The 13,579-nt window shown below is 35.9% G+C and overlaps 2 protein-coding genes across 2 annotated transcripts; both read right to left on the reverse strand.

Annotated features, from left to right (window-relative positions):
• Nucleotides 1-7,469: 7,469 nt before the first annotated feature.
• Nucleotides 7,470-9,304, reverse strand: LOC141655762 (uncharacterized). The gene is made up of 2 exons (XM_074462820.1): nucleotides 9,205-9,304; nucleotides 7,470-9,112 (listed from the first exon to the last, which is right to left on the reverse strand). The coding sequence occupies exon 2, from the start codon at nucleotides 9,107-9,109 to the stop codon at nucleotides 7,736-7,738; it is 1,374 nt and encodes a 457-aa protein (XP_074318921.1). The 5' UTR covers nucleotides 9,110-9,112; nucleotides 9,205-9,304; the 3' UTR covers nucleotides 7,470-7,735.
• A 1,205-nt stretch (nucleotides 9,305-10,509) lies between these two features.
• On the reverse strand, nucleotides 10,510-13,143 carry LOC141656275 (F-box/LRR-repeat protein At4g14103-like). Its single transcript, XM_074463104.1, has 4 exons — nucleotides 12,724-13,143; nucleotides 11,319-12,379; nucleotides 11,069-11,221; nucleotides 10,510-10,995 (listed from the first exon to the last, which is right to left on the reverse strand). Exons 1-4 carry the CDS (start codon nucleotides 12,737-12,739, stop codon nucleotides 10,696-10,698), a joined length of 1,530 nt encoding a protein of 509 aa, XP_074319205.1. The 5' UTR covers nucleotides 12,740-13,143; the 3' UTR covers nucleotides 10,510-10,695.
• Nucleotides 13,144-13,579: the final 436 nt, after the last annotated feature.

A 13,579-nucleotide genomic window follows, 5' to 3' on the forward strand; every position in this document is an offset into this window, starting at 1 on the left:
TGAATTTCACGGGTAATAAAACTAGTTATAATATAAAAGAAATTGTTTTTTTTAAGAACGTTTAGATAAACTATTTTGACTAGTGTTTAGTGTTTTGATATAATAGATTTACAACATCTAACAAGATATTACTTATCCAACGAAATTGCGTAGACCCACGGCTATCAAAACGTTTTACCATTTGATGAATTTGAATAATCTAGGTACAATCAGTCACAATGTACCTCCAACAATCCAACATGATAAGTCACTAATTTGAAGGCGCAGAAAAATGTCAGCATGAGCAAGAGTAGTTTCACCATACATGAATAAAAACAATATTATTTAATAAGAACAACAGATAAGGTAGCTTCTTCTTTCCAAGGCCCCTTAACAACCGCCATTTGCTACACTTAACATCACAAGTTTGCACCTTTACGTAATGGTTCACATCATTGGTATCATTGGCATCTGGATTATCAAGACCACTATCAATGAGATAGATTAGACTACCATTGTCACTAGCTATCAATGGCCATCCATAATATAACTCTTTTGATGCTAGCGGTGTTAATAAATCAAGTAGAGAACTATCAAACTCAATCTCATCCACCTTAAACAAGTGTTTATCAACCTCACCCACCGTTTCATAACGTATATGAAATGCAGAATGCCCATAACCTTTTGTGGAGGCAGCAAAACAAAGGGAAGAAGACGTCAAACTAGGAAAATTGGATGGCATTGGCATGGCTTGATCAAAGAAGGGTAAACTATCCTCGGAAACATATTTCCACACTTCCTTGTCTAAATCAAAAGCATATGTCCCCGCATTTTCAGCACTAATGAAAATTCCACTAGAAAGAGCTACAAAAGCTACAACATATTGTGTTCTTCGGTAACATAGAGCATTGGAACAGAGAGGGCACGCCAAACGCTTTCAAGGTTCTCAGTATGTAAGACCTCAAACCTTGGTTTAGGACCGACGAAAGGGTTTGCAGGATCATCGGTGATAATGCGAATAATTTAGAGGCGACGGTAAACAAGAAAGGGTTAGGTTTAGGCGAAAGTAAGGGTGGTCCTGAGACACGGGTGTTGGACAAGGTATCAAAAATAATCAAGAGAGACGAGATGGGTCGTTTCTACAACGTGCATAACAACCACCAACCATATATATTTTCGTACCTACGGCTGCAAAGGACATGCCATAAGGACAAGACTTGTTGTGGAGCTTTATTATCGGCTCATCCAGTTCATAAATAACATCTTCGTCTCCGTTACTTTCCGTTTCACAAACACGATACAAGCAATATCGAAATTTATCATTTTACATAATTAAGAATAACCCAGTTGGCTTCTCCATTGTCATACAATACCAATCTGTTCAAATAAATTTGTACTAATAATCAAAAACTCAACATCAATCAATTAATGAATCAATTAATTAAGAATGCAAACTATAAATAAATAAATAAATAAATAAATAACTTACAAATAAATGAGAGGCAGAAGGAATTGGATTGGTACAAAAAACCCAATCTCGAAATAGGAGTTCCAAACTTGAGAATTGAGGCAGTGTTGAGGTAACCCTAGATATGTTGAAAAACCCTTTCTTATGTTTTCTACTCTTTCTTATATACACATGTTAAGGAGTCAATTAAGGAAATTATGAGTTCATAATTCAATATATCTCATGATATATTGGTGTAATACTTTCCTTAATTGGCTATACTTATCATGTCCTTCTTATATATCTAGTATATAAATCGTATTACCATACGCCAAATATACATGTTCAAACCTAATTTTGAAGGCGAATATACGGAGTAATAAGGATGCATTTGACAATAGGTTACGGGTTCGATCCCGAATTTTTTGGCAAATTGGTGTTTATTAGCAAAATAATTAGGGAGTTGAGGTTGGTTTGAAACTATTTTGACTAATGGTATCCACGTCATCGGTTTTTATTTTTTTTCCAGTTTTTATGGTAAGTCGCTAAGTTTCTTAGAGGCTTAATATTATTATTTTTTTTTTATTTTTTTTATTTTGAAAAAAAAAAAGTGAATAGTAAAGCCGCTAATAAACCTAGCGGCTTTACTATTCAATTTTTTTTTTCAAAAACTGTCACCTTCAAACACTGATGACAGCCTATTCTAGAAATGAATAACCACTAAAACCGCTAAGAAAGTTAGCGGCTTCCCTATTTCTCTATTTTTCATAAGCTTATGGCATTTATTATCTGAAAAATGACAAGGAGACAAAGCCGCTAAGAGGCTTTGTCTAAAAATTGGAAAAAAAAATGAAATTGATGACGTGGACACCATTAGACAAAATAGTTTCAAACCAACCCCAACTCCCTAATTATTTCGCTAATAAACACCAATTTGCCAAAAAATTCTTCGATCCCCTATCTCCCCCATATATTCTAATATACTCGTGGCATAAACGATTGAACGCGTTTAAATTAGACTCACGTTGCTTTTGCCCTCGTATTAATTTAATTAGCTCAAGGTACTTTAATCACTATATTTAGTGATGCTGAGCCTGAAAAATGGATATGTAAGAGTATGAATGGGTGTAATGGTATGCAAAGTGGTAAAGGAGGAGCTTTAGTTTGCGGGCTTAAACCCGGTAGTTGGGAATGGATTGGAGGTCGTAAAAGTTCGATTATAGCTGAATGGGGTCTTATTTGTGATCATAACTTTCTTGCTGCTCTTCCTGAGAAGTTGATTCACATACCTAATGCCTTCTAAAAGAAATAACAAAACAAAAGATTGATAAATTAATGGGAGGATATTAAAAGCTCAATTACACGTTATTACATACTAAAATGATCGATTTACATTCTCGTCATGATTAAACTTTTGAAAGAATATACTCCATAATAATAACTTATTTTTTTCCACACCAAAAAAAAAGAACTTTTTTCCAAAATGGAGTTTAGAGATATTTTTTTTTAATTGAAATAGTAATGATGGGAAAGTATTTGTCAAAAATAGGTTCCTGTAGGCCTAGTGACTTAGGTGAAAAAAAAGTATTATAGCAAAGTCGACGGCTCAACGACTTTGCTATATTACTAATTTTATTTTATTTTTAATTATTTATAGCTCGATAAAGTTGTTGAACAATTCAACGACTTTTACCGTTTTACCCGAAATTCACTCAAAATCCCATATTTTGAAAAACTCCCATGATAAAGGATGTACTCCCTCCAATTCACCATATTCTTCCCTATTTCCTAAAACGGTTATTCAGGTTTTCTTCCCCTTTCTATTTTTGGTAACTTTTTACTCTTATTTTATTCACACCTCTCTCCTATTACCCCACCCACCCAACTCTTTTAATCCTATTTTATTCCTTACTTTAATATTTGTGGCCCACAATTCATTATTTAACTCTTAATTATTCATCCCTCTCTCCTATCACCAAACCCCACCCAACTTTTTATCAATATAATACTCCATTTCTTAATTCTTGTGCCCAAAGTAAAGAGGAAGAAAATAGAGGATTGGAGGGAGTATATATTAGTCATAAATTTTTACATTAGTATGTATAGTGAAGGTCACAGATGAGTATTACATTAACATTTGTGAGTGCTGCAAACTCTTTATTTCTCATTTTGAAATACAAGACATAATGTACTCCGTAGTTTTTTGTGTGTTTTCGCGGTGTCATTGCTTAGGCAAGCATTGATGTTGGGGGCTTCGGTAGCACCTTTTTTGGTAAAGGCCATGTGTAAAAATTTTCACTTACTAAAATGTATGCTTAGTTGCTTAATTAGTAAGTTGTAAATTAGCAACTCCGATTTCAAGTGTTATATAATGGGTGTATTATGTACTGTGTGACAATAAATTACTTTGAGACAAACTTAGCTTCTAAATTCTAATCGGTTTGTTCCTTTTTTGGAGAAAAGGCGAGCAATTGATCCGTGAAGACAATCTTATCTTTGCTTTCCTCGATTTGGGAGGAACACAATTTGGCTCCTAGATCCCCAACTTGGTCGCTGTATTTTGGATCCCACTTTCCGCTTCATTCCGAGAAGGGCCGGAGAAAAAGCGAGATACTGCTCCTAGAGGACAAGCTTGACTCTGTGTATCCCGTTTTGGGACGAGAACATATCTTATAATTTTCTCTCCTTTGAGGAGATTATTGTTGAGAACTTGATTTCCGACCTATCAAAATGGATTCGGGGCTTGTTTTCTCACTTATAGCTGAGCCTTTCCTTGGATTTGTTGCTGTTGCATTTTGCATCCATGGTGTCGATGTCGGCCTTCTTATCCCAGCTCTTTATGCGCTCTCGATGTGGTTGTGGAGTAGCGAGATCTCATCCTTTCGTCTATCACTACCGTTATCGCTCTACGGATCAAAATTGGTTATGTTTGTGTTGATTTGGGGTAGATTTCTTCTGTTTTTTCATGCTAAGTAGATTTCATGGATTATGGCATGTATAAACACTGTTTCTTACTCAGTGTTAGTAAATGGAACACCAGGAGATGTTTTTAGACCCACTCGAGGTATTCGGCAGGGAGACCCGCTTTCGCCGTATATATTTATTATGTGCGCCGAAATTTTAGCAAGATCACTACAAAAAAATAGTGATCTTAGTTCTAGTGATATTGGTATTAGAATTGGAGCTCGGATAGAGAAAATTCCATTTCTTACTTTTGCTGAAGACACTATCATTTTCGCTAAAACCTCTAATCAGAGTTGTAAAACCATTAAGTCTATATTAGATAAATTTTGCACGATATCAGGACAATTTGTTAATTTTGACAAATCTATTTTTCAATGCACTAGAAATATTGATCGCTCTCTTCGTGAATCTTTTAGGGGTATTCTTCGTATGAACGAGTAAGCTCATTTAGGTAAGTATTTAGGATGTTCTATAATTGATAGGAGAGTGACTAAAAACAAGAATGAACATCGCCTTCAGCAAACGCTGTTGTACTTTATGATCGTTCCTTAATAGAGTAATGCCTCCGGGCGTCTTTATTTCAAAAAAAAAAAAAGAATCATTGTCCTTCATCAATCCACAATAGATTAGATAAATTTAATCGAGACTTTCTCTGAAATAAGAATCCTTCTCAACGCTCCCCTAATTTGATTAGTTGGCATAAAGTTTGTTTACCGAAATCGGTTGGTGGACTGGGGATAAAATCTTCTTAAACAACTAATAAAGCTCTTCAAATGAAACTCTTATGGAAAATTCTTATAGATAAGGAAAGCATATGGGTCAAAGTGATTACTAAAAAATACCTGAGAAATTGTTCACTCTTTAATCATAAGCCTAATTCAGTCTCTTCATGTCAATGGCGTAAACTTATGAGATCTTCGGACTCTATTTAGAAAAGGGTTGAGATGGCAGGTAGGTAATGGTAGAAACATTAAGTTTTGGTCTGATAATTGAATTTTTTCACACCCACTTACAAGCGGTATGATTGATGATGATTGTAATCGTAATCCTAATCTTTTGGTTAAAGATTGCATAACCTCTGATAAACAATGGCATGTTTGTAAATTATCCAATTTAGTAAACAACGATATTGTTAATCAGATTACTAACATTCCACTGCCTCATAATGATATTTCGGATACCCTCATTTGACGGTTGTCCGTAGATGGAAATTTTTCTACCAAAATAGCAACATGGTTAGCACAAGGTTTGTTCGATCAAAGTATTAAAAAAATGTGAATTTCACTAGATTTGGAAATTGAATATTCTTCAAAAATTAAAAAATTTTCTTTGGAAAGCCTGTGTTGATGGCCTCCCAACGAAAGGCAACCTTCTCAAAAGTCATATTAATGTCCCACCTAATTGTGTTTTGTGCAACCATCATATTGAAAACAAAGATCATTTCTTTTACGAATGTCATTTGATTGGTTCGGTTATCCAAGATATGAATATTATTAACTTTAACAATTTTATTGTCAAATTATGATAATATTACAAGTCAAAGTTTTCTTATGAAACTCAATTATCTCAAAGATTTAATTCCTAAAGATGATTTCATTAAAATTATCCTTATTTGGTGGAATGCATGGTTTATAGAAATGACATTATCTTTAACAATGTTCATTTCATTATCAGCAAAATTATTATTTGATGTAATAATAACATTAAAATCTGGAATGAGAGTAGACATAAGGATCTCAAGAATCCTGAAAAAGGCAAGTCAACTAGAATCAATTCTAGTAGGGAAGAAATCTAGTCGGAGAAACCTAGAAACGATTTCCTAAAGCTAAATTTTGACGGTTCGAGAATAGAAGGCAATAAAGCTGCTTTAGGATATTGTATAAGAGATCATAATGATAAAGTCCTTGTGTTAGGAGCAAAAAAATGCGGATCTAATAGTATTCTTGTTGCGGAAACTCTCGCTTTAAAAGTAGGTATTTTAGCCGCTAAGCAGTTAGGAATCTCAAAGTTATTTGTGGATGATGATAATTTATGTGTTATTAACTCACTTCGTAGTACTTGACAAATTCCTTGAGAAATCTCTAATATTTTCAAGGATGGAAATCTCGCTTTAAAACAAGGTTGTTGACTTCATGACTTCTATTGGATATTCATATCCAACTCTTTCGAGGTGGTTTGAAAGCCGGTGAGTTGTCGAAAGGATGAGATAAGTTGGTCCTATTCTAGAGAATCATCATAGTTTTCTTACCTTATTAAAAAAAAAATATGGTTGATTAAAGCTGCCAAGTTTTAGTGTTGAGATAATAATAGTCTTAAGCTAGTGTTGATTAGGAAAGAATCCTAGCATCACTCCAATATCTCACCATTAGTACCTTCAAAGCGTCTTGCTTGTGACGGGCTAATCCCGTCACAAACTGAAGACCTCTCACAAAATGGGAGAGGGGATAAGGTGGGGCACCCCTCATGTGCTTCCTACTCACCTCTCAATGGGTATTTTGTGAGAGGAAACGGAATCCGTCACAAGTTTGTGACGGATATCGCCCGTCTTCAATGAGATTTTGTGTAGTACCTTTCTTTCTTTTTATTGTTACCTTGTTTATAGGATTGGTAGCTTGGCTGAAGTGAAGGCTAATCTCACGCATAAGATTTCATGTATTTCTTTACTAGTTTAAGACCCGTGCAAAGATGTACGGACATATATAAATAATTTACGTAGATAAATTTTAAATTTTTATAATACAACATAAAAATGAGTCGTATTTATAGTTTTCGTGCATCCTTGGGCTTTACAGTGGTATCTGCTTTTCAATTTGCACTTATGACCGGTATACAACTTTCGGCTTTTTTGCTTTCATTTGATTTAACTTTGTCTTTTATGGCAAGATGAAATCTGTTTTGGTCTCATTCACGGGCATGTATAAACAAACAATGATGTTTTTCCATTCATAATTTTCCATGGCACAAGTTTTTCTCATCTGAGGAAGGTTTTGACAGTAAAGCGAGGTGGGAAAAAAAAGCAATACAAAACTTGTATCCAAATAGTATATACTACATTAAATAGTAAATTTAAAACACAGAGTACTCCGAATGGATTATAGATGACCACTTAGCCAATTTCAGAACACTAACTTAAATAACTTGGTCCATTCCACAACAACTTAGATACTACTTAGTACGGACGGAGTACAACCTAGAAAGCCCGAAAAGTTAAACATAAGTTAGATAATAACTACATAACAAGGATGCTAGCAAATCCTTTAACCTCCAATTACCTCTGCAGCAGGCAAAAATCATAATCAGTTACCACAAAATAGAGCATGAACCAGATCCAACATACCAAAACCTTTAAATAGCAAATGCAGCATATACATGTTGGCCTATATCAACCATTGGACCCCCAAAGAAACTCCTCCTCCATATAGGATTCAACTTAAACTCTAGTGTCTCAACTTTTTCTCTCTTCTTCCTCCGCTTCATCGTGCTTCTACCCACCTTCAACAACTTCCCAGTATCCTCGGCCTCTGCCTTGTCTTCATCATCCTCTAACTCCCTCTTCGGTTCACTGCTTGTACATTTTTTTAGAAATGTACCTGAGTTTGAGTCACGCTCAAGCTTCTTCTTTCCAAGGCTTTTCGAGGACTTTCCATAGTTCTCGACCTCAGCCTGAGTCATTTTTTCACCACCTCGAACCTTCCTCCTCTTTTTACAAAACTCTTGTGGGTTTGAATCACTTCCATGGCTTTTAAACAACTGCCCTTTGCTAAACTTGACATCACAAGCTTGCACCTTTACGTAACGGTTTCCATTATTGGTATTATTGGCATCTGGATTATCAAGGCCACTATCAATAAAATACACTAGACTACCATTATCAGTAGCTGTCACTGGCCACTTATAATATATCTCTGGTGGCAGCGGTGTTTCTAAATTCAGCAAAGAACTACCAAACTCAATCTCATCCACCTTAAACAAGTGTTTATCTTCATAACAAATATGAAATGCGGAATATCCATAGCCTTTTGTGGAAGCAGCAACACAAAGGGAAGGTGGCGCACCAGGGAGATTAGGTAGCATTGGCAGGGCCTGATCATTAAAGGGTAACCCATCCTTAGAAACATAGTTCCACACCTCGTTATCCAAATCAAAAGCATATGTCCCCGCATCTTCAACACTAATAAAAATTCCATTAGAAAGGCCTACACAAGCTACAACAGGATACAAATTGTGTTGTTGGGTAACATAGAGCCTTGGAACAGAGAGGGCACGCCAACCGCTATCAAGGTTCTCGGTATCTAACACCTCGAACCTTGGTTTAGGACCGACGAAAGGGTTTGCAATATCAGAAGTGTAGATGTCGCAAGATAACGCAAATAACTTAGAGCCGACAGTAAACAAGAAAGGGTCAGGCTTTGGCGAAATTAAGGGTGGTCCAGAAGCATACGTGTTGGACTGGGTATCAAATATAATTGTCTCCTTAGAGAGACGATATGGCTTGCTTCGAGAACGTGCATAATAACCACCAACCATAAATATGTTTGTACCAACCGACGCAAACGACATGCCATCAGGACAAGACTTGTTCTGCAACTTCATTATCGGCTCATCTAGTGTACAAATAACATCGTCGTTTCCATTACTTTCCGGTTCACAAACACGATACAAGCAATATCGAAATTTATTATTTGATATAATTAAGAATAACCCGGTTGGCTTCTCCATAATCTGCTCAAATAAATTTGTACTAATAATCAAAAACTCAACATCAATCAATCAATCAATTAAGAATGCAAATTATAAATAAATAAATAACTTACAAATAAATGAGTGGACGAAGAAATTGGATTGGTACAAAAGACTTAATCTGGAAATAGGAGTTCCAATGGAATTGAGACCGTGTTGAGGTAAACCCTGGATATGATACAAAACTAAACTGCTACTTCTTTTATATATATAGGGCATAAATGGTGTTACCATAAAACTTTATATACGGCTAATAAACGGAGTTCATGTTGTTTTTAAGGTAAATTTTCTCTTTTATTTATGGTATTATAATAACGGTTGATGTTTTACCAAAGTTGGCTGGTGTGAGTGGTAATGGCTCTCATCTCTTAAACAAGTGGTCAGGGGTTCGATTCCTGACTCTTGCGAAAGAAAAAGCCAAACTTGGGAGGGGTCAACCCATTAAATTGCCTTCAGTACCCGAAGGAGATTGCCCCACCTGTCGGTAGGGGATACTCCTGGTCAACACCAAAAAAAAAAAAAATAACGGTTGATGTTTTTTGGTAAATTGGAATATCCTAATACTTTTTATTTTTCTTTACAATAAATACATTTATTTCTTTCCTTATTTGTTTTCTTATCCTATACCTAGTGGGCATAGATTAGAAAAACCGAATAATAAGGATGAATTTGACAATAGGTTACGGGTTCGATTCCTCATTCTCCATATATTTTAAAGTAATATAACTCGTGGAATGAACGTATTTGAGTTGGACTCGTTTGCTTTTGTACATACGTGGCAAATTTCTAGTTATTCTATAATATAAGTTGTTGATTTAGCTTATGTGGTTCTGTTCCCAAATTTCTAGTTACTCCTTTCGTCTCGGTTATTTGTTGTCTTTTTCCGTATTAGGATGTCTCAGTTAATTGTTGTCCTTTCTATTTTAAGAATAAACTTGATGAACAATTTGATCATTCATATAGAACTATCTATGCAGTAGGCTCATTTGTATCAACGTCAAAAAACTTGAAACTGGTATTCATATTCTTAAAGATCGGTGTTAACTGAGAATTCATGGTCATGCTCATGCCTAAATTACTTTCTCCTGCTGCGGTCTCATTTTCATCCTTTGTAACCACATTGAAATTGATGATCTTCCTTCCCATAGAACCTGTACAGCCAAGCAACTGTTTGCCTCACAACTGCTTTTGTCACGTTAGCAGTAGTTGAATTCGTTGCCTTTCCTTGAATAGTTGAATTTGTTGCGTAGACATCCTCAAGTCACAGAGTAGAACAAAGCCATACCTGATAGTTGTGTCACATACTAGGATGCACACACTGAACAAACATAAAACAACAGGAACAAAAGTACAAAACGCGCAGCAGAAAAAAAACAAGATTTGATCTACATAAAGGCATTTTATTTGAGCAAAAAATATCCAAAATGCATTGCAACAAATACTACTTAATGACACTCCTCCATTCCATATATAAGTTCGACATTTCCATGTTCCATGTGACAGAAATTTGAGTATATGTTAACTTCCATATGGAACAGGAGAGTATATGCCAATTTATAAACTCATTATCTCACTTGGATAGAGCAGGCCCACGAGGCCCTAGGTAGTTGCGTTAATTTCCTCTCGAGCGACAATTTATTCACTCTACACTCGCTTATAACCAGTTCCTCCAACACTGATGCGCTTCTAAGAAGAAATTTGACCAGCTCGAGTTCCCGCTCTGTCCCCCAGTATGTTTCTATTTCAATTCTTTTAAGAGAAGAGCCGCAACACCAAGGGATTTCTTGACTTGTACTGAAATACTGACGCTCCAATTCAGCTGGCTCCCTGTCCATTGAAAGGGGAGCAGGACCAGTAACGAGCCCCTGCAAGGAGAGGACAAATTAAAACCACAGTTCGCTGCCAAACATCAGAACAGCAAAGACACTAAACACCAACCTCTGGGAAAACCAGTCTTTCTAAGACAGGTGAGCGATGAAGAAGGTGTAACAACACTTTATTCCATTTAGGAACGCAACCACGAGCCAAGTCCAAATGTCTCAGATTATAGAAGACAGGCAGTTGATCCTTTAAGTTACCAAGACCTAGCGTCTACATCAGAAAGAACGAGGAATCAGAAATTTTATAGACAAAAGGACTACACTTAGATGGAAACAAAACTATAACAAAAGGGTCAAAAGTGACAAACCTCCACGGACAAGCACTCCAAAGACAGACGCTGAACATTATGTGCCGCTCTGACAAGGGAAAGGATGACCGGAAATGAACGCTCGGGATTTTGATTTGCATTCGAGATGTCGATGGCAGCGTCAACAAGTGCATTCATAGGGGTGATAGAGTATGAAGATGCTAAGTCGTCAGCGTAGGAAAAATACTGCAAGTTAGGAGTATCAATAATCACCAACTTACTGGCACAGGAGTCGTCGTTATTAATAAATATATGCAGTGTTCGGAGAGAAGGAGAAGAGATGGTAATATAATCTGCTAACACCCACCAGCCATACACATCGACCTCCTCAAGTAAAGGGCAGCTTGACACTATCCTAGACACAATGTCACCGAGGTTGAAATTGATCGCATTAAGGTGGAACACTTTCAAGTTTGGGAGAAGAAAGGTTGGCAAGTTAGAAACCAGAGAAAGATCAAGGCTGACATCTAGCTTTAACACCTCCAAAGCTTGACAAGTGAAAAGCTGTGGAGGCAGCTGACAATAGTTGCGGATATGAATACAGAGATCAATCTCCTTAATCCAAGTGCGAGTTAATGGAAAAGAGATCCACGCATTTAAGTGAGAAGGGTCCATGTGAGGGAAACAATCTTCTTCACAGTGTTTGACGGGATTACATCCATCAGTGTACCTTGTTAGCAAAGTCCCGCCAAATCGAAGGCTAAACCTGGTGAGATGGGGAGAGAGGGAAGCCTTGAGGACAGAATCCACAAACAGTTTAAATGTTTGGACGCGGTGGAGTTGGTAAGGGGACTTGAGACAATGAGATATCGGAGAATCATGGAAGTCAAGGGTTGTCATCCAAGGAAAAAGACTGCGCATCTTTTTGGATAGGACAGTCATGACAGCAGCATCTTTAGTTGAAAGACGAGAAAGAATCCGAAACAACAAATCATCTGGTAAGCTACTCATCCTATCAACATCAACATGAGGACTAACACTTGGATGCTGCACACTGATCCTATCAACATGAGAACTAACACTTGGATGCTGCACATGCGGCCGCAACCAGGAATCCATAACTGTAGAGGATAAAAATTGCATCAATAACTAAGGTAAAGCATTAAAAATGAAAGCTTAAACTAATCCAACATTATATGGTTAATAATAATAATAATCAATGTATGTCTAGCTTAGTTGGGTTGGGTTCAAATCCGGTTCGCATCAAAATCGCCCTTATGTAATCAATCTAGCAGTCATCCCAGAATAAGGCAGAAGTATCATCTAAAAACACAATTTAAATGAATCAATAAGAGGATCATAGCAATTTCAAAACCCCAGTATTGTATTGAATTGAAAAGCAAATCTAATCTAAGAATAATAAGAATAAGGAAATCAAAATTCAAAACAAGAGAGAAATAAATACCTGATTGATTCTGCATCTTCAAAGAAATTCAATTGAATTCAATTTACAATAATTATTGAATTCAATCCAATTTTATAAGAGACTTAATCTTCTCTTAAATCCAATTTGGGAGGAAGTAGCTGAGATTATTATTGGAGTATTTATAGTTTACGTATATATAAAGACATACATAGAGTGAATTAGAGTAGGAGAGGGAATCAGATACCTCAACGGGAACGCCAAAATAATTCCACAAATTCTCATTGAAGACATGACATATCCGTCACAAGCTGAAGACGGATACCATTTTACCTCACTAAGTACCCACTTTTTCTCTCTCTGCAACACTATTCATGTGGTCCCCTTTCTCCACTAACCCATTTTTTTACCATTTTATCTCACAAAATATCCGTCACAAATGGTAACCCGTCACAAGGGAGACCAATTGAAATTATTCTCTCAACTTTCCCAAATATGACAATTTCTCCTTATCTTAAACTTGAACGGGTTATAAGTCAGACGATCTCTCGCTAAGTTATTGAGAGACCAAAGTCAAAAGCATAATGTTTTAGGAAAATTATTAAATTTGTATTACATGAGCAAGGATCCTCCCAGTAAGTGGATTATATATCTGATATACTACCTCCAATTCTATAGTTTCTGAGCATTATAATAAAAATTTTGAGTTTTGTTTTAAAGTTTCTGAGTTTCACTATAAAGTTTCTGAGTTTATTCACTTAAACATTAAGCTCTAAAAAATTACAATAAAACTCAAAAACCTTGCATATAAGTTTAGTTAAATTTGAATTTTGACGGAAAATAAGAAATAAAATCTAACTTATAACTTTAATATGCTAAAAAAAATGTACATGCTCAA

This window comes from Silene latifolia, chromosome 5 (genome assembly GCF_048544455.1).
Source record: "Silene latifolia isolate original U9 population chromosome 5, ASM4854445v1, whole genome shotgun sequence".
Classification (NCBI taxonomy): domain Eukaryota; kingdom Viridiplantae; phylum Streptophyta; class Magnoliopsida; order Caryophyllales; family Caryophyllaceae; genus Silene; species Silene latifolia.

Excerpts from the sequence above, each read along its gene's own strand:
- LOC141655762 (XM_074462820.1), bottom strand. The coding sequence starts at position 9,109 with ATGGAGAAGCCAACCGGGTTATTCTTAATTATATCAAATAATAAATTT.
- LOC141656275 (XM_074463104.1), bottom strand. Across the intron at positions 11,222-11,318 it reads TGGAGTGCTTGTCCGTGGAG|ACGCTAGGTCTTGGTAACTT; the intron begins GTTTGTCACTTT and ends TTTCTGATGTAG. Across the intron at positions 10,996-11,068 it reads AAAGACTGGTTTTCCCAGAG|GGGCTCGTTACTGGTCCTGC; the intron begins GTTGGTGTTTAG and ends CTCTCCTTGCAG.